This window comes from Arachis hypogaea, chromosome 12 (assembly GCF_003086295.3).
Source record: "Arachis hypogaea cultivar Tifrunner chromosome 12, arahy.Tifrunner.gnm2.J5K5, whole genome shotgun sequence".
Classification (NCBI taxonomy): Eukaryota; Viridiplantae; Streptophyta; class Magnoliopsida; order Fabales; family Fabaceae; genus Arachis; species Arachis hypogaea.
Window position 1 is genome coordinate 71,513,832 of NC_092047.1, and position 26,908 is coordinate 71,540,739.

Here is a 26,908-nt window from a genome sequence, read left to right on the forward strand (position 1 = left end):
AATAATAGTATTAATATATTCTTCTTTTGGTACAAGATGTGTAAAATATATTATTTTTTAAAATGGTATGCGAACTTGCACTATCCGCAAGGCAAACTTCTTCATTATATGTCCTTACTATTTTCTTCAAAGATAAATAATAATAAAATGAGTAGAAGTATATGCGCAGTAAAATTATTTTCTTGATTTTTTATTAAGAAATACTGTACATAGTATCGCATATTAAAAATTTTATTATTATTATTTTAGAACTTGACACATTTAGTAATTTTGAAATTCATAAACACTAAATATTTTATTAAACATTATTTATATACATTATACTTGAAATTCAAATGTATAGAAAATCAAACTTAACAAGAAGTTTCTTACATTATTTATTTACATGATTACTTAACAAACCACATATTAAAATTTTTCATCATTGATCAAATGACCAATATTTCTTTCAGGATCCTCAAAGAAATTAGATACATCATAATGAGTGGTGTAATTTCCAGCAACATCCTTTGAAACAAAATCCGTCTCCTTTCCTTTGTCGTCCTTTTTCGAAGATACTTGATAAAGATCGACTAGGTGCCTTGGGGTACGACAGGTACGCGACCAATGGCCCTTTCCACCACAACGGAAACATTTATCCTCTGTTAATTTATTTTGTCCATCGTTTCTTTCTTTATCCCACTTTTGGTGAGATCCTTTCTTGTGAACATAATTTTTCTTCCTTCCATAATTTTTTCTTGTTACCAAAACCTTGTCATTTACCTCTTTTGTGATTTGTCGCATTTGCTTCAAGAAATAGGACAACGCCAGTTGAGCGTGCTTTATGATTTTTTAAAAGCAACTCATTGTTGCATTTAGCAACAAGAAGGCAAGAAATTAGCTCAGAATATTTTTTAAATTCTTTTTCTCGATATTGCTGCTGCAGGAGCACATTCGAGGCATGCAAGGTCAAGAAAGTTTTCTTTAATATATCATTATCAGTTATTTTTTTCCCACATAATTTCTTTCATGAAGTAATTTAGAACATTGTTGAATTGTATTCATTTATGGATTTAAAATCCTGTAGACTCAAGTGCGTCCACTCATATCTGGCTTGAGAAAGTATCACTGACTTTTGATGATTATATCTTTCTTCAAGATTTTTCCACAGATCCGCTAGATCTTTTAATGTGAGATATTTATTTTTCAATCTTTCGTCAAGATGACGACGAAGGAAGATCATGACTTTGGCTTTATCCTTCTGGGATGCATCATTTTCAACCTTAATGGTATCTCCTAGATCCATTGAATCAAGATGGATTTCGGCATCTAGTATCTATGATAAGTAATTATTTCCAAATATATCAAGAGAATTAAATTCAAGATGAGAAAGCTTTGACATAATGAAAATTTATTACCTGAATTTTTCGAAATTTTGATCAGAGTCTCGTACTGATAACGTATTGTAGAACAAATAAATAAAGAAGAGAAATAAATATAAAATAAAGAAGTATAAATAAAAAACTCTAGTATTAATATTCACCAATACTCTTATCTTACTATAATAAAAGTAATATATATATATATATATATATATATATATATATATATATATATATATATATTATATGTTGCAGCTTACAGCAAGAAAAGAAAGAAAGTTTATATATATGAAGAGAGGAATATTTTATTGTTTCTATATGTACATATGTAAAACTATATTTCACAATTTGTGGAGGTAAAATATTTGCTTTTTCAATACCTCTTTAATATTATTCACTTTTGAAAATGTGAGACGTCCATAATGAATAGACATCCACATCATCATCTTTATCACAATACTACAAAGTTTTTTCTTTTATTTCTTGTTACTCTTTCATTGTAGTTGAATCTTCAAATGTCTGTAAAGATTATACTTCGTCAAACGCTTTGGATTTCTGTAAAGTCTAATTTTATTTCAAGTTATTATTTCCAGAAAGTTGTATTCTTTGTTTATAACTGTCAAATTTACTTCTTTTTCATGACAAATTCTGAACTTTGATGTACTTCTTTGACTAGCACCCATAAAGAAGAATTGGTTTTACTTCCAGAACAAGATCTTGAACCTTTGATAATCGTCCAGGACACCTTAGTTGATAGGAAATCAGAACCCCAGTAAAACAGAATTTTAGCTACGTCTATGTACATGGTACTCACTGAACATTGCTGATTTGTTATTTATTGCAGATAAGTGGGGAATACAAAATACGACATAGGTGATGCTGCAAAGCAACTCTAAATCCTTAAATAATCAGTCAAGTTTGTAGGATGCATTTGGAGGTTACTTGAACATTACATACCTTTAGGCTTATTAGTTATACATCGATGGAAAGCAAAATAAAACAAGTACAAGCGATATCTCAATACATCCTTCAAAATTATGAGGTTTCTAATCTTCGAGCTCAATAATCTTCACCACTGACGAGTCGCCAACTTTCTGGCAAACAACAATACGATCATGTGGCTTTACGATACCGCAGGCCTTGCCGTGGTCTAAAGCAACCTTGAGGATTGATTCATTTGTTGCACTTTTAGATTCAGCCTACAGCCACAATACAAACAAGTTCAAGTTCTTATAGGTAGCATTTGGTGGAGAGACAGAAACGGAAAGACTGAGACTGAGAGACAGAGACTAAGAGACAGGAATTGAAATAAATCTCAGTATTCTGTTTGGTGCAAAATGGGAGACAGGAATTGAAACAAGAATGAAACTCTAATTTAATTTGCACAAAGGGTAAAATTGGAATTAATTAATTGAAATGAAAGTATTTTAGGTATAAAATGTTATTAAAGTTTCAGTCTCCATCTCTAAAAATTTTAGTCCCCTGTGTCCCTACTTTTTGGAGGTACTGAAATACTGAAATTTTAGAGACAGACAGAAATTTTAGTACCAGTCTCTGAACTAACAAACACGATACTGAGTCTCAGTCTCTCAGTCTCTGTCTCAGTACCTCAAAACAAACGCTACCATAAGTAACATGTATCTTGGTCAATTATTGGTATTTAATAGTAACAAGATAAAATTGGCCCTAAGTGTGTACATACTAGGAATAATACTATGATTCCTTTCACGTGATACCAAAATGATGCTAACAATATTCCATGCTTATATACTATGCTTTTAACATATTCAATTCACGAACTAGGGATAATTTTGTACATCTAGGATGAGATATGTCCCTGCCCAGATGAATATCATTCTCATCCCTATTTTTTAAATCAAATTTTCATCTTCTATACATATAAAATATGAATAATCAAGATTAATTATTCTTACTGGATGACGTGGATCTGCTAGCATAGGAAAAAGGCCTCTAATAATAAGTGATTGTCTTGCCTACAAATGAATCACCAAAGGATGTGTCAAGTCAGAGTGGATTTAATGTTGTTTCCTTATAAAATATTCTTAATGAATCAACAAGTGTTACACCCTTATAAAAAGTACCTGAAAACCTCCGGTGAAAGTCCATCGGAGTTGATTTGTCTTTAGTTGAGGAATGACAACAGATATTACAGGCATGGTTGGCCGGTACTTTGCAATTAACCTGCTCAGTCACGGATCATCATATTCTCAAAAACTATAGGCTTGCAAGATATTAAAAATGAAGAAAATACCATGCAACTGTTAACAGCCTAGATAAACTGGCAAATTACACTGATCTCTGCTGAAATTGGACAAAATTCAACCCGACTCCCCTCATTGTTAGTGTAAAAGACTTCGAATTTGATTATCTAAACCAATGAATTGGATTAGATGATAACATAAAACCTTTTACAATGTCAGTCATCAAAATAGAATCGTTCTAAAAACATACTTTGATCTTCCCAAAGATTTAGGTAAAATACACTTGGTGTCTTTGTACTTGGTAAAATTTACACATAAGACTCCCCTAAGAAGGTTATTAGGGGAGATCAATATCATCTGATGAATTTCATCAAAAGATGGCCATTCAGAAACTATCAACACAATAAGCAAATACTAATAAACATTGAGATTATGGATTTTAAAGGGGAAATTTTAAGGGGGAAAAATAGATACTATAAATTATTTGACAATATATTGATATGAGACACTGTAAAATAAACAAAGCAATACAGTGCACTGAGTAAGCCAATAGAAAACCCAAGGCCAATATTATTAAGGGGTATGCAGAGGGAAATTGAGTGATCACCATAGAGTAAGCCAGTGATAGCTCCATAGGAATTAGTTAGAAAATCAGCTAGGGTAACTAACGTAAGTAGAGAAAAGACAGTTCTAACCCTTGGGGATTAGCTTGCTAAGCAAGCCACTGTGCGTTGTATCAAAGCACTCTTCAGTGCTCACAGAGAATAAACGATTAAGTTTTTTCTCTGTATTCTCTTTCCCTCTGATTTCTCTCTTCTATCTCTCACATTCTAAGAACTCTAATATATCTATTATTGCAGTGAAATGAGAAAAAAGATGGTGAGTAACTATCAGGGTGGCCTCGGAAAGAAACACGCAAATGATGTTCGGAGGAAGGACATGCTTAGGAAAAAGGATTTGGTCCTAGGTACAGTTGGATCTCATCTCAGTGCCTACAAAGTGGTAACTATAGAAGCAGCTGTGTGTGTAGTGTGTCGGGGATTTTGACCATAAATGTTGAAGCAGCACACAGCAGGACCTGGCAACATGCCTCTGACACATGTCTGCAGTGGCAGTGTCAGTTTTGTTGCCATGTCCAACACTGAACAACCAACACCAAATTACTTTGAAATCACCAGAGCATACCTCCCTATCCTTAACACAAATTTTTCAAACGAAACAACAAAACTCATCAAAGAAAGACTTAATGAGCACATACACAACTCTGCCTTATAACATAGACCACTGGACACATGTTTAACCCTTATAGTCACACGCCCTAGCCAGTGGCACAACCTTCGGTTACCAGAAAACACTGTCGCAAAGCTACTCAGTGCATAACTGAAGCCAAACAATTAGTGGAAGAATTGATTACAATACTTGGTACGCGAGAAGAGCAGTTGTTTCTGATGGGAAAGGGTTTTGCTCCCCGAATTCTTTCCAGTGGTTGGCAAAGGAGGGTGACTTTTACAATTCTTAAGATACAATTGCAGAGAAATTTGAGCAAAAATATTGAAAAAATTAATCACATTAGTCATAATATCCCGCTATATTAAAAAAAAAAAAAAAAGTTCACGAGAGCAGTATCATCCCGGCCAACTAATAGAAACAAATTCTCTAGCAATAAGGGAATATGAAAAACCAGTATCAAAGATCACCAAAGACAGTAGTATGATACAATAAGGATGTTATAAGATAGTTTATTTGATAACAACAAGGTATAATGAACAAAAGATGATAAAATTATTTTAACAAAGTTATAAAAACAGATATAATAAAACCTTGCAGCCCTTCCAGAAGAGGTGAAGCATATAATAACAGATGCCTTAACCTTGATTGCTGCCCGAACCTGCATGTACAAGGATATTAATTTACTTGAATACTAGTGTTCTTGGATGAATTCTATCTCCTGAGCAAATTCTGTTTATGTTATAATCAGACTTATTTTTTATATATATATATATATGCCCTGAGGAAAAGACACAATAATCCCCAGTAAAATTACTCAAAATTGATGCATTCATATATATACACAAATGCTATTAACGAGATATGCACATGATATACTATATATGTAGAATACTAAGGCTCCTCCAACAGAAACTGGTAACAGACAAAAGAATATAATGATGAGAAAATGTTCTTTATTATGGTCTCAACAGCAACATTAGTATGTGATATCAAGTAAAAACCTTGATATAGAAAAAAATTAAAGAAATGGAACAATCAAAATGGAGGCACTTTGAGAGATCTCTCTATTCCATCATATTCCCCATAATTAATTTCCTATCTGTTCTCTGCTCTCTCAACACCTGCTACATATCACATCACATGAAATTCTCCCAAACTCCACTTTTCAGGGCAGCACATGAGGCAGCAAAAGTTGAATGCCCCCCCCCCCCCCCCCCCCCCCCCCAAAAAACCCCAGAAACAGAAAAACTCATTGTCGTCACCATTCAACATATCCGTGCTCCTAATAATATAATATGTACCAAGTTTGCTAAAAGTATAGTTGACCCGGGGACCTTTGCTGTAGTATAAATTTCTGTAGGCTGAGTATTAGAGTTTGAAAAAGCATTAGCAGGGTCTCACAATACTGACAATAGAATTCTCTCTCAAAAAAGTGACAACAAACTTAGTGGTGAGAGTTAAGACAAGAGAGAAGCATAAGTGTAAAACTCCTTGTGTCTCAGTTGCACCATGGCTGCCATATACATGCATGCAGCTACAGTGAAAAATAACATGATTATAATGACCCCAAATATTTAGTATGATTTTCCTAATTTATAGGAAATGGAATCCAAATTAAATTGTAATATTATTAGTATTATTTCAAGGAGCCTATGGAAATGTCTCCTATGGACATGAATAGTAACCAAACATAGCCTAAGGTGTTTAACCAAATGGATTTACAAGAGGCCAAGGTAAACGCCAGCTTATTCCGGCATTCAAGACTTGAAACCTTTTGTGAGATTGTGACCATGAACTCATTTGCAATAATCAAGCTGCCTTGCACATCACCTCTAATCTACTCTTTCATGAACCGCACCAAGCATATAGAAATTGATTACTATTTCATGGGTAAATATTATCTCCAAAGAAATTGAATAGACGTAGCACAGTTCAACAAATAAACAAAATACTGAAAACCTAAGTAATGGAAGAGCGAGTAATACCGCAGAGGAAGCTATTGATTCCATATGGCTCATTGGCTCTCCTACATATCTGACAGTCTTCTTGAAATACAAATCTTGATTGTAAACTTTCTCTGCCTGCAAATGAGCAGCTTGTTAAGACCAACTCTATGGTTTGGAATTAGAAAGTATTCTGACTATCAGAACTATATTTAAATGATATATTAAATGTTTCTGGTGCCAAATATGAATTCCAGATCTAATTTATAAATCTTTTCCCACTTGAAATGGAATATATTTAACAAAACACAGTATATCCTTCTTTTACTTTAATACCTAAAACTAGTATTATTAAACATCCTCCACACAACTTATTCATAAAAAAGGACTTGAGCAGATATCCTCCAAACTATTTCTAGACAAAATATTCAAACCAGTTGCAGCTTCAATTAGCATCTCTCTCTTTCTAGGCATTTTGATCTTTCTACAGATTTAAACGCAGAAAACAGAGTAGTTAAAACATTATCCTAAATCTTTTGGGAGACCACTATCAACTTTAAAATAAAAGATAGCAGAAGTTGTTGAATGGATTGTTTCGGCAAGAAAACACATCCAGCAATGTGATAATTGCAGACATAAAAGAACAATTACATCTTCCAGTTGAGTGCTCAATCTCTCCCAGTAGCCTAAGATGCTTCCCCTTACAGCATATACCCTTTGCACGTTCACTCTTTCTACATACTATGCCACCACAGCAGTTAGTTACACGTAGAGCCCACTATAATTAGCCCAGTTTTCTCTAGGTTCCTATCAGTTCTATGCTGCCTCATTGAACAGAGATAAGCAACACTAATAGCAGATTTGTTGTTAAGAAATAATTTTATAGAGGTAGTTGCAATTTATTATCAAGTTATCTGAAAATCAAACATAGTTCACAAATTCCAAATGCTGTGGCCTAAAAGGCTAAAATTCTGTCTCGGCACTTGATTTTACTCCTCAAAGTCACTAGATTTACAACAAGTATTCAAATGCCACAGAATTGGCTCCTCTCAATAACCAATCTTGTATAATCTACATTTATGATTTATGTATGCTCCCATGGGGATATAGTCCCACCTCTCTCGGACTCCGAATAACATTCCTCTTCTAGATGTATTTTATCAAAACAAATCCTTTTTCAAGGATAAGTATAGGATTAATACAGCTTTCATCAGATCAAAATGGCGTCAAGTTAAAGGATTTCTCTAAGAAAATAAAAGCCATATGGACGTATCTGGTTAAAAGTGTCAAAGTTTTCCTTCAAATAGACACTCTAAAGATAATGAGTTTTTCAAGGAGATAATTTGGTATCTTGGAAAAGACGTAAGTTGCTCTGTATAGACTTTTTCTTCAAGTCTCCAATGAATAAGGCATTCTTAATATCCAACTGATACTGTGGCCAAAGATAGTTCAATAGAGGCCATCTTGGCACTGGAGAAGGCATTGACACAATCCAAAGTTCCAAACTGAATATTTGGGTGTGACATTTGGCAACAAGCAATAGCATCATTAGGACCCCACCCTACTAAGATATTTCCATCAACAATAACCAATGTGGCAGCAAGAACACCATCCTACCCATCTCAACCTCCACCTGGAACTGCAACCCCAACCAAAAAATAAAGCAGAAAAGACACCACTATAAATAGAGGACTTCAAGCTGCTTCAGTGGGGTGATGGGTTTTGTGTTCAACAACCTTTCCTTGCCAAGGAGTATAAGCACAAGAAAGTCGATAAAGAATGCCATGGGATGTCATAATATCTAGGAACTCGTTAGACAAATATTCCCTAGCATTAGCACCACCTAAATCATGAATAACACCAAATTGAGGTTTGATTTCTCAATAAAAATTTTGTAAAAGGCAGGAAAAAGGTAAAAGAAAAAATGTTTGGTAGACAATAGGACGACTCCTAAAATATCACAAATGGAAATTTCATCAGACTACCTAAAAGTGAACTTGATCTTTAAGAACTGAAAAGTGACATGGAAATTTGGTATATAACTGTATAAGTGTAGTAGGAATGTTGTTTACAATAAAAAGCACAAACCTACCTCGGAACAAATTTTCCCAACAGTGGAAATAGTCTCCACTGGGTATAATCCTCGTAGGGTCTCTGCCCCAAGAACAATTGCATCACTGCCTGAGAATTAAAAAGGAGAAAAGAAAACATATTTAAGATGAAGGTGAATTGCATACTTATTTATAATGTGATAAACCCAGAACTAAAAGAAATACTGAAGAAACAGATAATATCATTGTATCTAATCCCAGTGTCTAGGCCACAGGCAGAATTTGCTAAATCTAACAATAAAACTATAGCACATCATGAAAGGGATATATTTGTAAAATAAAACTTACCATCCAACACAGCGTTGGCAACATCAGTTGCTTCAGCACGGGTAGGTCTTAGATTATCAGTCATAGTGTCCACGACACGTGTAACAACAGCCGGCTTTCCAGCCATGTTGCACTTGTAAATAGCAGCCTTTTGGAATAAAAACACCTGCCAAATGTATAGACATTTGTAATAGTCCAGTAAAATGTACTATAAGCACTATAAACAGCTACAAAAGGCATACTACAATGACAACAATCACATGAAAGAATTTTAAATTCTGGTTTTTCTATACACGAAAAAGCTAACCTTCTCTGGTGGCAGATCTATCCCCAAATTTCCACGTGAGAGGATTATACCATCAGCTTCTCTCAATATCTCATCAAAATGAGTCAATCCCTAAAGAGTAGAAAACAGAAAGATGAGACTTCCAAAGCAATATCTTGACTATACGCCAAGGGTCTTCAACAATTATTATTGTCTATTTGGGTGGAAAGTAAAATGTTCAAATGATCTTAAAGTGCCTCACCTCTATATTTTCAATCTTTGCAAAAATTTGTGTCTGTTTGAGGTCACCGAATTTAGAGAGAAACTCACGAGCCTGCAGAATTGAAAATTATTGGCACATAAGCTAATTCCATTATGAAAAAACCAAAGGATTCCACCGACCTAGAGCTTATTATTTATGTTCAGGTTCAATGAACTCGAGCCTATATTTGTGTATCTTTCAATTTTAGTTAATAACAGAAAAATATTTTAGATTAACACCTAAAGGGATAAGCCATGTAACAGTGCAAGATATCCCTTGTTCCCACAGCTTATCAATTAGATAGAGTAATGTGCAGCAGCAACTACTCACTGCATATAAATACATCAATTAATGTACACTGTGACTCATTAGTTCAACAATATCAGATTTCAGAACTCAATCCTCTCCCTTTCTAAATCACTAAGATCCAAAGCTCCCTCTAAAGTCAAACCCTTTATCTCGACAGTTGTGCTTAACAAAATTAATACCAATGACAATTTACAGGTTCAAAGGCTGCATAAGGATATCTCCACTGATGTGTTTTATGTGTGGGACAAAATCGGATACACTTTCATATCTTGTTTGCCCTGTCCTATGGCTCTTTATGGAATACTTTGGTGTCTTTGGTGAGTGTTGGTTCTGCCTCGCAACCTTATGATAAGCTTTGTTGATTAAATTTGTTGGTTTAGGGGGAAAGAAAGAGACAACCTGTGGTATTGTGCAATATATGCTACTATTTGGACACCGGGTTGTAGTGCAATTCATGCTCCTTTAATGATAGATTTTCAAATAAGCAAATTCTGTGAGATAGAATTAGACACTTCTATTATGTCTAGTGTAAAACTCTTGATGGTTTTAGGGTTTTCCCTCTTAGGCACATTGAGAGATTGGAATCTACACTTCCACTAAGCTTTTGTTCAGAGACTTCAGAGGATCTCTTGTCCTCCCTTCTTGTATTATTCCATTCCCCGTCTTAATGACATTCTTTTATGTTCTTTTTCTTAGTTTTGTTTTTGGGAGGGGGGGGGGGGATAAACATTTTATACAACAATGCTATATCTACAATTAAGCACATATTCATCATTAATAAGCAGAAATCATAATCTATACACAAATATGCAATCGGCATCACCATCAAGTTATTCTTAATGCGTTCATAACAAGTCAATAGAACAAAAGTCAATTATCATAAGAGAAACAAAGTAAAATACAGCAGCAAAATCCTGACAAAATTTAAGTATCTGTCTCAGTTTTAAATCTTAGTTATTTCCTTTGAACCTATCTTATAACAATAAAGGAGAAAAAAATAGGCAATCATAAAGAAAAACCTAGCGGGGATAGACCTTACATGACGAACATCTTCTGCATGTCTAGTGTATGATAATGACAAGAAGTCTATATTGTTCTGAAGCCCCCATGTGCTTATTACCTGAGTGAGCGAATGGAAAATCAGAAGATTAACACGACTACGTGAGATTAAAATTGTAGGTATCTTTACAGCCATGAATGTGAAATTACACTAAGATACACAAGCAACTAGAAGTGATATCATAATTTACCACATCTATTTTGTAGCCATTAGAACACTTTTAAATCTATCTAAACTTCAAATAAAACATAAAAGAATATTCAGAAATAATTGAAAGATAATTCTGTAAAACAAATCTATGATTTTGACAAAGATATATAACTCAATTCTACCCCTATTCCCAGCTTATGTAGGTAAAAAGGTATAGCACTACTCGCAAGCAACAAAAGTAATATATCATCCTGATCAGCTTGTGAATCTCACTAATTTAAGCACATAATATTTTGTAAGTTACCTCCTTATCCTTATCAGTAAGCGTAGGAAGATCAATACGAATTTGTGAGACATGTAGAGTATAAAGAGAGCCAGCAAGTGTAGCAGAATTTTTTATGACACAAGTGACATCATCACCATCCACATCTTTGACCTGCATTTCGAAATCAGAACTAATTGAGTAAAAGAGTAGGAAGAATTATGAGAACAAGTATCAGCACTATGCTCCTTTCAATATCCCTATAATTTTCCCTCTCCATAGAATCAACAGAAAATAGGAAGCATGGAAACTATCTGATGCTGACAGCACATACTATGGTAAGAAAGCTTTAAAAGGAGAAGTGAAAAAAGAGGAGGCAAGGGAAACAAACAAGGAGAAAATAATGAGGATCCAAATAATTTTCATCTACATGCAATATCTAAGTCACCTTTGTCTTTGTAGAACAAACTGCTAAAGCAACTTATAATAACTGAAAATAGTTGTTATAACCTGCAATAAGTACACAAAATCACAAGGAATAAAACAATATATGTTTTTGGTCTCCCACCAGGCATCCAGCCGTTTGGGCCAACTATCCGGATTCAGGCACTGCAGACTGAGCGACCCTCCCAAATTGTTGCTCCTTTTACATCCCAGGATTTGAACCCTGGAGTTGCTTAAGTGATACATGTCAAGAGGACAATTGGGGCATTTTAAGGCAAAGGGGCAGAATGGAAATTTCACACTTCCAGAGGGCCCCATAAATTTTTTTCCCAGTTGCTCTAAGCACGTTTTTATTGTGTGATCAATTAACGTGAGTAATTTGCTTCGCTTGTTGCATGAAGGAAATTGAAGGATCCAACCTAAGGTAATTCTGTGTGTTAGTCTCTTTCAATTTCCCCCTTTGATCTAGGTTGTCAAGGACAAGTTCCTTGGAGGTCTAGTAGGGAATCCCTTCCGGTGACCTAGGTTGCTAAGAATAGGTTTTTTAGAGGTCTAGTAGGAAAACCCTTTCTTTTCTTGCTAAGAATAGGTATTTTGGGAATTCTTTTTAAATTTGAGGATTATTTTGGTAATTTATGAAACCCTAAATGCAACAACTCACCTTCCTCAGCCTCCTTTTTTCAGAAAACAGCTTCTTCCTCTCTAACAGTCCCAAAACTCTCTTCTATATCTCTCCCTCTCTGCTCTGGGCTGCACTGCTGCCGGAAGAATAATGCATGGGCATCATCTTGTGTTTTGCTATGCTTTTTCATATAAGAAATAAATGCATAAATGCCTAATTATAGAGTTTTGGTGCTTAAGTTGGATATTGCTTTGACCTTTGATTTGATGATTTTGTAGGAAATAATAGAAAAAAAAGTAAAAAAAGCACAAAACAAGTACGCTTTGAAGCTTAGGATACACTTTGAAGAAAGCGTGGCCCTTGAAGAAAGCGTGGCCCATGAAGCCTTCTCAAGCGGCGTTGGTGATGTGCACTAATGAAGCATTCATATGGCGTTAATTAATGAATAAAGTATGCATGTGGCGTGAATTAAAGGATGCATGCATGAAAGTTAATTAATAATGCACGAAGCAATGCATGCATGCGTTACTATGAAGCCAAGGAAGCATGCCATATATAAAGCAAATCAATGAATAAAGCACGCCAACTGAAGCAAGTAAGGCATTCATTATTAACTAATGAGGCCAATGAAGTATGAAGCATATATTAAAGGAATGCATGCATATATAAAGCAAATCAATGAATGAATAAAGAAGCATGCATGTTTATTAGCGTTCTTCAAGTGAAGCATGCATTAGGCGCTAATAAAGAAATCAATAAAGCATGCATGCAGTGGCGTTTTACAAGGAACAAAGCATAAGGGAATGGCGTGTTACACGTTCAAAACGCCTTCAAGCCCTTTTTTGAGCAAAAATTACAAGGGCATGTAACGCCACTTGTTGGCGGGCCGCACGCCAAACACCACCCTCCAGAACTTGAATTTTGTTGTGGCGTTTCACACACCAAAGCCCGGCGTCCAGAAGGCCACTTCAAAGACTTCAAAGACCCATTTGGGCGTGTTACACGCCAATTTTTATTGGCGTTTTACACGCCACATATTGGCATTCCACATGCCAACCAGGGAGCACTCCCAAGAAAGAAAAAAGATGGCGTTTTGCATGCCAAGGGAGGGCGTTTCACACGCCACTTGGCCCAAGTCTCCACAAGCAAATTTTTGCAACATTCAAAGCCCACACTTTGGACCAATGAAGCCTTGAACCGGAGGACACAAAGCTGAAGATTTAATGTGAAAGATTTGATTTGATTTTATTTTATTTTGAATTAGTTGGAATTTAAGGATTAGGTTTTGTTTTAAGTTTTAGTATATAAAGTCCTTAAGGAACTTAGAAAAGGGCATCCAACATCCGGGGAATTTGCCCCTTGGCCATTTTTTCATATTTGTTTTGTTTTGAAGTTAAGCATGAGCCACTAATCTCCTTGGTTAAAGTTAGGAGCTCTGTTCATCTTTTTATTGATTATTAATCTAAGTGTTCTATTTTATTTTGATTTAATTCATGATTGAGTTTTCATTCTTCATCCTTAAAGATTTAGAATTGTTGGGAAACATTCTAACTCCGTTTTGGATTCTAAATATTGTTTTGGAAAAAATTAATATTTGAATTAGCTGAAAACTCTTTCACACTACTTTTTTATTACACTAGGAATAGGTTCAAAGAGTGTGCGACACCTTGTGAGTTTCAATTGTTAGGACTAGCTTGAATACGTGACATATAATTCAACCTTAAGACTATTTTTGAATCTTACTTGAAATTAAATCAGAATTATGCTTCACCTCTTTTCCTTAAGTAATTGACTAAGGAATTAGCGGTTAATTAAGTTAAAGAGAAATTAAATTATCAACGAATTGGAATTTGATTATTTATGATTCGTCATGATTAATCTTTGCATACCTCATATAAATAAACATAAGGATTGTTTTCCTAAGAAGTGAACATCTCTGATACCTTAACTATCTTTATCATCTTACTTTCTCAACCAATTTTTGTTTGCTTTTGTTAAATTTGCTGTTTTCATGCTATTTATTATTGAAACACTTATTCTTGATTGTCTGATTAGAGTAGTTAATTGACCATTGCTTGCTTAATCCTAATCCTCGTGGGATCGACCCTCACTTACCTGAGATATTACTTGATACGACCCGGTGCATTTGCCGGTGTTTTGTGGTTTATAAAAATTCGCGATCAAAGAACCACCGGCAGCATGCTAGACACCACCATCCGGCTCCACTTCCTCCTTCTCTGTCTTCCCTCTCTGTCGTTCTCCCGTGTTCTCTTTGACTTGCTGACGCGCCAGGCACCAATGTCTTTGACTCGTTGCTCGTCGCCGCTCCTTGCCGTTGCTGCTTACCGCTGCTGCAAGCCGCCGGTTCTCTCTCTCTAGTTCGTAACTTAGAACATAATATTTTTAAATGATATAATGAAGGACCAAATGACACCCTTTGATATATATATAGTGATACAAACCCAATCTTAAACCTGAGGTACTATGAGAAAATTTTGGACTTTGGCTGAACCAATTCTCCCACAAATCCATGCTCTTAAGTAGAAAGACATAAATTGTTTTATATCTAACACGGTCCATCATGCAAGAGTTCATTGTGTTGCATGAGAATGCATAGATCCACCTAACATTTTGCTATAACTTAATGTTTATAGTTAGAAGAATGAAAACATCAAATATAGAACTCAAGACCATTTGATCTTGTCAACTCTAATAACATGTCAGGCCTTAAAGCATAAGTCAATAAACAAAGGCAAATGAATGGATTTCAATCTAACAATCTTTGTAAGAATATTAGTATTATTACTAATCAATAGTAGTAGTATAAATAAAAAGTAGCAGGTACATGCTACTAACATAACATAATAAAATAACATATAATAATAGTAATTCTGATGCTCCACAAATAATTGAACTCATTATCATCAATTCATATCAAGATAACACACCCCACATCAATTTGATGCTTATTTAAAACCAGTTTACTTTCCACTTTCAATGTGTTTCTCTGTTTCATAATAGAGTACGTTAGGAGAAGCTGTAGTGACTCTAAGTTCATCTAGAGTGTAACTGAGGCAATGTAACTGCCTCAGCCAGCTAGGATAGGTCAGCAACTAACTTACCAATGTATTTCCCATACTACCCACATTGTAGCTTCCCTCACAAGCTACTCTCAGCTTCTATATAAGCTGAAAACCGTTCAGCTATGATTCAGTTAATCATAAAAAGAAAATTCTACAGACCTTCTGTGACAAACCCCGACAGCCAAGAAGTTCAGGGGCAACATAGAGAAGTTACTCCTTTTAAATATACATATAGGAGAAGAGGAATAAGAAAGGCTCTGTGAGTTTAGGGAGTTAGTTACAAATTTAGGGAGTTCGTTACAGGAGAGATATAAATAGGAAATGAGGAGCATTGGTTTTAGGTAGGAAAAGACTAGAGAGAGAATTGTGGAGAGAATTGGCCTCTTGAATGCCAAACGTCATTTCTATTACAATCATATACTCTTACTCAATATACTCATTCACTGGGTTGGGACTATCAGATTGATACTCCCTCTTCAGTGATTTCTCACATTATTTCTATTCTTGTTATTCTGACTATTCATACTACTGCTTCTCTACGCTTTCTCTATCCAAATCCTAGAACCTTACACCTTCGTCCTTATTATTTCATCTTTTCCTATCAGAAATGCCAACATTTTAAAAAACAATAAGCATGCCTATTTGCACAAGCATCAAATATTAAACTTTATCCATGAAAGGCAACATTACCTCTAGCCACACAGAAGTTGTTTCACTTCCTGTAAACAGGTATTGACCAATAAAAATAGTATCACCCTTCTTCACAGCCTACAAAATTATGGAGACAATAGTCAAGACAAGCATCATAAACACAGAAATAATCAATATAAAATGAGAAATAAGAAAACAAAATTTGCAAACCCACACAAAAGAGAAAGGAGAGGTTTTAAAGAATATGGAGTAGAAATGTTTCCTGAATTGCTTGAGTACTAGAACTTCAGAGAAGTAGTATTTCTATACATTCAAACATAAATAAAGAAACTATATAAATAAATTTGAATGTTACTGCCAATGTGGATGTTATTATTAACTAGGGATAACTGGTTTGGTACGCATGGGAAGTATTGAATCCTAAGATTTTGTAAAGATGTACATCAGTTGAATGTTTGAACTAATAAATTAAAGCATCCTTCCAAAGGACTTTAAACAAAATGACACTTTTTCAAATTTTATTATATTCAATTCTTTCAAGAAACATCAGATTATAACACCAAGTTAGAAACAACTCCTAACAAAGGATACTGAAAGTGAAATTTGAGTTGTGTGACAAGGTGAAGGTAAAAGTTCATTTATATCATTGAAGACATAGAGGATCTTGTGTCATCAGCACAAAGAGTGGAGGAATGGAACTCACCTATCCTATCAAGTAAATAGGCAGGGTCAATTATTCATAATTTGAACAACCAGCCTTGTTAGGTACTTACATCAAATGCATGGGCCTTCAGAGAATTTGGGATCTGGGAGTGATAGAAACCTCAAGGCGAATATTACTAATGGGTATGTGGTGAGGAATCAGATGGGAATGATGCAGCAGGAAAGTGAGGTGAGGCAGGGATTACGAACCAAGCACACAAACACCGTAAAATATTCAACACAAATATATTACAGACCCCAATAAACGAGTTACATGGAAAAGGTACACCAACCTTTGATAGCCCATTAAAATTTACTGGTAAAAGATTTGAAGTAGCTTCTTTGTCTTGATCCGGCGTTAAGACAACCAATGTATCAGCTTGTAGGGAAATTGGGTGCTCAGTTTTGTTGACAACTTGTAGTTCTGGACCCACAGTGTCTAGCATAACCTGAAATTGGATAAAAATGAGTACATATTTCTATGTTAAATGATCTTTATACAGTATTTTCACATATAGAAAGTACATCTAAGGATAAAATTTATCAAATGAAAATCACAGTAAATTTTGATGATATGCAATAACAGAAGCCTTGGTATCAAGAAACATAAGCTCGAGCCTCAAGAATTAATTCATTATTCATTCAGTATTATTTAGCTTCTTATATCAGTATTATTAAGTAAAAGGTTCTGCGCAATTGTCACAGTATTTTTTACCTTTTGGGATTGCTGAGATTGAATTTAAATTCTTTTGGTCCTCATATAGTCTTATTTTGATGTTTAAATACTTCTGAATTTGTTAGGATGCCTAGATTCAAAGAGGGTCAATGTTATGTAAATTCAGAAAATTAATATATAGTCGCACTTGAACTTGAGCCAAATGAATTCTAGCATCCCATTTCCTACACTAGGATGTTAAAATGTTCATTTCCCCCCCCCCCCCACCCCCATTTTAATTTTTTTTTTCTTATAAATTATATACAAAGTTTAGTTTAGCCCTCTAAAAATTTTATTTTAGTCTTACTTAATTGTAAAATTAATTTTTGGCCCCTCCCTAATATTTCACCTAGCTCGCCCCTGCTTGGAACGGTGAAGATCAAAACCTATTATAGTGCAGATTGTATGACCAACTTACAAGGAACAAGGGAATAAACAGAGACAGTGAAATATTAGACTGAACTTCTGGGACAATATATTATAAAAATAAAAATATCAAAGATGGACATGTAAAACAAGAGCACTCATTCAAAGGAGAGACCAATTAATCTCATATGTTTGATCATGTAGTAGTAAAAACAGCACATAGATTGGCCTGAGTATATATGTGTATGTGTGTGGGTGGCAAATGTTTACCGCACACAGTTTTTTGGTACTTTTGATAGCAGCCTTTAAATTTTCCAATGTCTCTTGATGGTATTCTGGATCACCCCATGAGAAATCAAACCTTGCCACTAGCAAAAGGTAAGATAAAAAACAATAAGATGACCAATGAATAATCTGAGCTAATTTTAGACATCAATAATATAAATATTTCAATTCCCTCGAGCCTTGGTTTTTTCCCCAAAAGAGAAAAAGAATATGACACTAGAAAACAATAGGTCATATTTCTTTTACCAAAATAAAAGAAAATCTAGTTATTGGCTTTAACATCACATTAACCATAATTATATAATTATAATTATATAGCTATGAATTTTTAAAAACTACTAGGCATTCTAACTCTTAGTTAACCAACTATATATGACAGCATAGGAACCCAGAAACCCAAACTAACCAAATACTACCCAATCATGTTCTTTCAGAAAAATAATAAATAAAAAGGGTCATTGATACAAAAGAAAAAAAAAACTAAAATCAATTGTTAAACAAAGATGACAGACAGCCAAGTTGAAATACCAGACATTCCAGCTTCAAGGCATTGCGAAATCACATCGACTGATCGCGACTTTGGACCGAGTGTGCCAACAATCTTTGTCATCGCTGGGAAAAAGCACTGCAGATTGCATCTCAACAACATCAATCATCATCATGATTGACAAAAACACTCAAAATCTCCAAAAGAACAAGGACAAACTTCTCGTAGAAAACGAAAGAAAACTGCAGAAATAAATCAAATCTCCCACCCTCTCCAAATTCAACTTAAACCTACACGCTACAGTCAAGTCAAAAATAGAACATTAGTTGTTATCGGTACGATTCTATACAATTTTACTCCAAATACTTGAAGAACTAGGACCATTAAGGTTCACAATGAAAAAATGATGAAAACCACACTCCCCCCAAAAAGAAACTTTTATCGATTTGCATCTTTCTTAGCTAATCAAAGCAGCATCAGGAAAACTGCAAACCGACACATGATCAGTGAGAGTGACCGGTACACCTTCTCCTAAACTAGTGATCGCAGGTTCGACTCCTAGCTATGAAAAAAATGGGTACTGGGAGAGCCATGCCCTGTATGAGATATGAAATGCTCAAATAGATTTGACTCCAAGGATCTTAATGGTTTCGGAGAAACAAAAAAGAAAAGCAAACAGTAATTGAAATCAAAGAAATTAACCCCAATACAACGATTGCTTTTACTCCAGGGACAACGGAACAAGCGAATCAACAAGCATTACTAAAGAAATCCGAAAAAGGAACAAAATGAAACAAGGCGGGGAGGGAGAGAGAGAGAGAGAGAGAGAGAGACTAACAGGCTTTGATGGCTCGAGGATGGAAGCCATCCTGATGGGTTCTTCGAGGAGCAAGGGGCTGGACTGCATTTTAGTGAAGCCAAACTGACACCAAAGTGCTGTTGGTCAGAGCAAGTTCGTTGATGGTCAATATTCCGAAAACGATGCTATAGCTCAGAGTAGACAGCGCAGCAAGCAATAGTGCAATACACATTACACACGGGGGGACCGGGGGAGAGAGGAAAACAAGGAGACCACGAATCAAAAAATCGGTGTGGGTATTGGGTAACATTGTAATTTGCAATTTCACATCACCGCATGATTAACAGTAGAATTTTTTTCCCGACAGAAATTAAATAATTTCTTTTCAATCTCACTAAGTATACGCCTTTTATTGGATTTTTTATTTACATAAATTAAATAAATGTATTAATTATTGAAATAAATAATTTTAAAAATTATTACCGAAATTATTCTCAAATTTTATCTTGTTTATACTGGAGATAATTTTGTACGTATTTCGTTTACAACATATAAAGTTATTTGTATTCGTACAAAATTATCTCTTTTATACTATAAATGAGATAAGACTAGTGGACGGCTATAAATATATGTCATTGACAGTAAGGTTCTGATCCCCAGTTTGAACCTTTCGATCACTTTCTCCTCTTTTTTACCCCCTTTCTCTCTATATTATCGAGTAATACAACGATGGCATGCGTAGAAGGTAGTAATTAGGACATCAACCGGCTGAATGAGACTTGACATTATGCTATATATATATATATGCCATGGTTAGGGTACTTGCCAACCACTATCATCGGCATTGAGTGCAGCCTTGATGGCCTGTGATCTATCGGAGACAACCAACAGGCCTTTTTATGGGGTAACATAGCGTCTCAGATTACTAAGGAAGAACGACCATGACTCGGTACTCTCGGACTCCACAATGGTAAAAGCAATAAGCAGGATATTGCTGTTGCCATCTTGTGTCATTGCAATAAGCAGCACCCCATCGTATCTGCTGGTGCACGAATTCCACACCTTCGTACAACTGTACCAGCAAGTGTACTGGATCGTCCAAGTAATACCTGAGCGAGTCAGGGTCGATCCCACGAGGTTTGTAGTTTGAAGCAAGTTATGATTATCTTGTAGTCAGGTGAAATCAGAAGGTTGTTGGAAGAGTTGTCAAATTTGCATTAAAAGATATGTTGGAATGAAATGAGTAAAATGGATATAATTGAGGATTTGAGTTGCTTTGTCTTTCTAAATTAACTTTGGTAGCACTGTTTCCTTTGCTTGTGAGTGATTTCTTCAATGGCAGGCTGTATGTGATCAACGCCTTTTTTGAGATGTCGTCAATACTCCTTCGGATCTGAACCCCCAGGGTTAGTACGGATCTGGTCTACTTGAGGATGAAGCTCGTACAGTCCATTCTCCTTAATGATCCTACTCAAAACGCCACAGACAAGGTCATATCTTTCGGATCAGAGAATGATGCACCTTGGGTTCTAGCCTCTACCACAGAGACCCTAATCTCCCCATAAATCGACTGAACTGATGTCTCGAGAAGTCCCCAACGAAGTCGTGGATTAGCCGTCTGAGAGACGTATATTCAAGTTGGTGGTTCATCATTGTCCGATGAAAGACGCACTCTGAACCCATGTAGAATGTGATAACCTTATGCCAGTTCAACGCATTTATATTGATGAAGAACGAATATACATCTTAGAATTAATCAAACACGGATCGAAGAGAAACAGTAGTACTTTTATTAATTCATAGGACTCAGCAGGGCTCCTCCCCTTAACCTAGGAGGTTTAGAAACTGATACTGAAAGGAAAAATACAAAGTAAAAATGTGTAAAGTGTGCATGATTCTAGATCTTTTTGAATGATTATGTAAAATACACTTTAAATACTAAACAGATGATTAGTAAGGGTAAAACAGTCTATCTAGTGCTAAAATTCACTTCTGGAGCCCACTTGGTGAGTGTTTGGACTGAGCTTTGATGAGATCCACGTGCTATGAGGCTTCTAGGGCGTGAAATGCTGGCTAGGGTGTCCTCTTTGGGCATTTGGACGCTAGTCTATGCTCCTTGGGCACTGGACGCCTGGAAGGGGGCAGGAAGCTGGCATTGGACGCCAGTTTTGGTCCTTCTAATCCGAAGAAAAGTATAAACTATTATACATTTCTGGAAAGCTCTGGAAGTCATATTTCCATAGCCGTTGAGAATGCTCCATTTGGACTTATGTAACTCCAGAAAAGTTCTTCCGAGTGCAGGTAGGTCAGATCCGGACAACATCTGCAGTGCTTTCTCTGTCTCTGAATCAGACTTTTGATCCAGCTCCTCAATTTTAGCCAGAAATTACCTAAAATTGTACAAAAACACAAAAACTCATAGTAGAATCCAAAAATGTGAATTTAACACTAAAACCTATAAAAACTTAATAAAAACTAAACACAATACACTAAAAACTATATAAAATTGATGCCAAAAAGCGTATAAAATATCCGCTCATCATCTGCCATACAGATGCGTGCCATCGATGGAAACAAATGGCTTACAATGCTTGAAAGCCTCAACACAAGATGGGAAAGCCCAAAATACTTTGTAAAACATGATACGGTCACGGATTAGAAGGTGTCCATCGTAGTACGGGGTGGCCCGTAGCTCACAAATAGTTCTCAGGAAACAACTTTGCAGTGCCTGAAGCAGTTTCGACACCTTGTTGTATGACTCCTCCTAATCCCCGTAGATCTGATCAATTATCTTTTGTTTCATCATCCACACCTTTCTGTAGGAGGGTTTGAAGTGATAGCAATGTCAGACTGCACCTTGCAGGACAGGGATGATGACGGATGGTTTGGACCGTATCAACGACAGGATGACCTTGCAGATGAGACTGCTATCCAACTGTCGATGGTCCTGGGACATGGTGGGTACTAAACAAGTGTCCGCTCCACCAACCCTACGGACCTCCCTAACGAAATAAAACAGCCATGATTGGAAACTACTTAATGAGTAAGTACGCCTCAATTAAACTTGAACTCACCAGTATCCGAGGTTCTGTCGAAGGGCAATATGAAGACTCCATGGACACCCATTTGCTGCTTAACGGTAATGCACATTGTATTTTAATCGGTCCGATCAATCACCTATTACTCAGTACTCCTGCGAATACTATAGTTCTTCACACCCTGCATCACTGCATCTCGGCATTTGAATCTGTGACCAACCCGAAACTCTACACCACCGTCTAGGTTGTAATCCTCTTTTTCCGAGTTGAAAATGGAGTTCTCTCATATAGGCGTCCAGATCCAATGTATGATAGTGACTTGGTACATTTGATAGCGCCGGAATTGGATGGGGGGAGGCAAAATTTGGCGCATTGCTGTCTCGGCGGGCTCTTTGGTGCAAACTCCTCTTCATCGCCCCCTTCAGAGGAATCACTATCGGCACCATCGGCAACGTACTCTTCGTCGGAGTCTTCCTCACCCACCGCTATGTCTTCCACTAGAATGGCAATATGAAGGTGCGAGAGGTCGGTCGTCCCGCACATAGGTCGAGTGTACCGAACCACCACCAACATCTCTAACCTCGGCGGACAGCTCCATCACTTGTTTCGCCATGATTCTTACATGGATGTCAAACATGAGTCGCACATGCTCGTCTCCCAGAAGGCAAAATAGTTGAAACCGAAAAACTCCATTACCTAACGGTGCTAGCAACCTATACCCCACCCTTTCGACCTCCGTCGTTCCTATGCCACCAAGGTTGCTCAATATCAAACTCTTCAACTCGAACAACGAACTTACACGTCGAGTGCGCAAGAGTATCGGATTCTCACACTCAAATATCACCCATTATCGCCATTTCTCATACAACATTTCGGGTAAACACACACAACTATGTATACGCTATTATTGGTCATTTTTGCCTTCTTTTTGTGAGAAAAACGGGAGAGAAGAATATATGAAATGTATGTGGAGAATACCAAGAGTTGCACATCCTTTTATAGCTGCTAAAAATTTGTTTTACTATATCTCGTTTACATTGTAAACACATTAATTTAACACGTATCTCGTTTACAGTGTAAACGAGATAACGTCGTACAAAGTTATCTCATGTACACTGTAAACGAGATACGGCTTAGAGACGAATTTCGATAATAATTTTTAAAATTATTTATTTTAGTAATTAATATATTTATTTAATTTATTTATTACGTCCATTTTCTTTTTCCCTTAATGAATAATATCTCTCTCAAACATCGTTTTTCCCTTTTTCTTTTTATTTTTTGCTGCAATGTGCTACATTTTTTATGTATTTTGTTCAGAATTTTATGCTTATTCTATCTTGTTTTAAAATTTTTTAATCTACAACGTAGTATTTAAAAAATTGGAACTAAATTTTCATTAAATACACAAAATTTCAATTATAATAGATAATCATTATGCACATAAACTAAAATAGTATATATTAATTGTTTCTTTTTCATTAAATGTAATAGAAGAGGTAGAAATGTCTTCTTTAATAATTCTAATAAATTAGTATGAACTATCAGGATATTAACTTCTATTGCTTCTGTTATTGTTCTATACTCTATATTTATATGTTATTTTTATATATTTTTGTTCTTTTGTTCTTGATTATGGTTATTTATGATGATGTTAGTTCTGGTTATTTGAGTTGTCCTATAATTAGGTTGTTCTAATATTTCTTTTTTATATATGTAAATTTTTTATGCTATGCTTAAATATTTTTGTTCTGTGATGATCCAAAACTTTTTTTTATGTGATTTTTACGATAGTTATTTTAGGATTAGTTTTTATATGATATTGATGACCAATATGTGCTAAAGTGATAAGTAGGTATCTGAAGATTTAGATTTCAGACTAATTAGTCTCTACAGAAAAAAAGTACCAATTTATTCCTCCAAGATAGCAAACGGTAGACATATAATGTCTTTTTATTAATTCATTAACTAAAACTTAACCGTAATACTTATATGTACTATTAATTACTCTGACGTGTTTATCTATGAAAGATCATGTAGATAATAACTTTTGTAGCAAAACTTTACTTGTTTTGATAGAATTTGTGATAAATAGAGAGCAGTCGATAAAATGGTATATGAAAACTCAAAAGATAATAAATGTTTTATTGTCCAAAACTGCATCGTTTTCATGCTCATGTGACAGTAACAAGACATACACCATTATAAATAACGAAATACATAGACAATTCCATTTTGTTTTGCACTATTCATTAACAAAAGGAAATACATGTCTACCGTTTATTATCTTAGAGGACCTAATTGATACTTTTTTTTTCAAGGACTAATTAGTCCAAAATCCATATTTTTGAGAATCTAATTTTCACTTTACTCTACTTTATCTATTGACCAAATCAGCTGATGTTGATTGATAAAAAGGCTTTGCAATGCAATAGAGGGTTTAAGTATTTTTTTTTTTTACTTTTTTAATTCCTTCATTTCTATGTTCATTTAGTTTACTGAAGAAAATTATAGTAATATACTCCTTCCTAAATTTTTGAAGATTATCCTATAGTTGAGAAAGAATATGCTTAAATTCTATCAAATTAGAATTAGAAAATCAACTAGATTTAAGATACTTCTTTCTATTTTGGCGTAATAATTCTTTTATTTGTTAGCTTTGCTAGATTAACCAATTCTAGCCACTTCATGACATAGAATAGAGAACTTATAAATTATGTTAAAAATAAAGTAACTAATAAAAATTCGTACTTTTTTTTGTCCCAAAATATTCATATATTTTGTTGGTTGCTGAACTATTTGTTCTTCTTTTAATAGTCCAGCATATGCTAACATCTCATGTATGATTATGATCTGAAAGTCACAAATTGAAAAATATATTAATATGGAACAAAAACAAGCACAACACATAAAGATACATGAAAAGCACAAAAAATAGATAACTTACAGCAAATTTGTGTATGTTTTTTCTATCAGGATTTAGACTGCTTTTGCGCAAAGAGTCAAGCACATAAAGTTTATTACACTGAATATTCAAAATATATAACCACCAATGAGCTTGATAATAACCTGGTGCAAAGAAGTATGGTTGGGTTGCCAACTTATCCTTGTCAAGGAAAGGTAGAGAATCTTCTAACTTACATCTAAATAAGAAAGGTTTCTTTGTTTTCTAATCAATATAATTACTATTGTGCCTCATAAACATGAGATTCTGAAATAGTATGTAATAACACATCAATAATAGACCACAACATATGAATACTAAGCACCAGCATATAAATAATAGAGTATAGCACATAAATAAGAAAGCAAAGTACATCAATAATAGAGCATTATACAACAAATTTTGACTAAAATAAATAAAAGTAGATATTTGTAGTTTATAGGAGAACATATCAGTATGTTTAAGGATATGCAATATATTTATTCTGCAAACCTCTCAATATTTTTGCTAATCAAGATGAAACACATTACACTAATAAACTGTGGAAAGAAAATAAATAAATGTATGATACGTATTTAGGAAGGTATTTTGGTCATTTTAGAGACAAGATGCAGAATGATGATTTTGACATGTTCAAGAATCTGAATACTAAAAAAATTATACTATGTTAGTCTTGGAATCAAGGAGACTAAGAGTTCATTTTAAAAATAGTAGTATTAAAATAACAGCACTCATAAAGTCTATTGAGCTAAATAAGGACATCAAGAATACCAAGAGTTCTTTTGAAATTCACTGGGAGACATAAACTTAGTATTAAATTTGAAATTATTTAGTTATATTTAAATTTGATTTATTGTTAGGGTTGTTAAAAGTTTTGATTTGGTTTTGAATTGTTTAGTAGCATTTTTTGTGTTTGAAATTTAAATCAAATTTGATCTAATTTTTATAGATCAAATCTGATTTAAATTGGTTATCATGTCTTTAGGTATTTAAAATTTAAATCAAATCTGATATAATCAAATAAGATCATATATAATTTAAATTAGTTAGAGATAATTTTGGAGTCATATTTTTTATTTAATTTCAATTTTTATTATTTTATTCTAGTAAGATTTGACCCACTTATACGCTAATCTGTTAGGGGGTCTATTTAAATACTTTTTGTGAGACATTTTAAACACTTTTTGATGAATAAAAATTTTAAGTTGCTTTATGCACGTTTTACCTTGTGTGATTAAGTGAGGTGAGTGATTTGCTTTACTTGTTGTACGAAGAAAATTGAAAGATCCACCCTAAGATAATTCTTAGTATTAATTCTTTCAACTTTTAG

The 26,908-nt window shown here is 34.7% G+C and overlaps 1 protein-coding gene across 1 annotated transcript; it reads right to left on the reverse strand.

Annotated features, from left to right (window-relative positions):
• Positions 1 to 2,171: 2,171 nt before the first annotated feature.
• On the reverse strand, positions 2,172 to 19,909 carry LOC112727515 (pyruvate kinase 1, cytosolic). Its single transcript, XM_025777285.3, has 16 exons — positions 19,636 to 19,909; positions 18,839 to 18,935; positions 18,296 to 18,393; positions 17,238 to 17,393; positions 16,282 to 16,359; positions 11,485 to 11,616; positions 11,010 to 11,090; positions 9,662 to 9,733; positions 9,442 to 9,531; positions 9,156 to 9,300; positions 8,849 to 8,937; positions 6,799 to 6,894; positions 5,404 to 5,471; positions 3,464 to 3,563; positions 3,296 to 3,355; positions 2,172 to 2,560 (listed from the first exon to the last, which is right to left on the reverse strand). The coding sequence occupies exons 1-16, from the start codon at positions 19,702 to 19,704 to the stop codon at positions 2,408 to 2,410; spliced, it is 1,584 nt and encodes a 527-aa protein (XP_025633070.1). The 5' UTR covers positions 19,705 to 19,909; the 3' UTR covers positions 2,172 to 2,407.
• Positions 19,910 to 26,908: the final 6,999 nt, after the last annotated feature.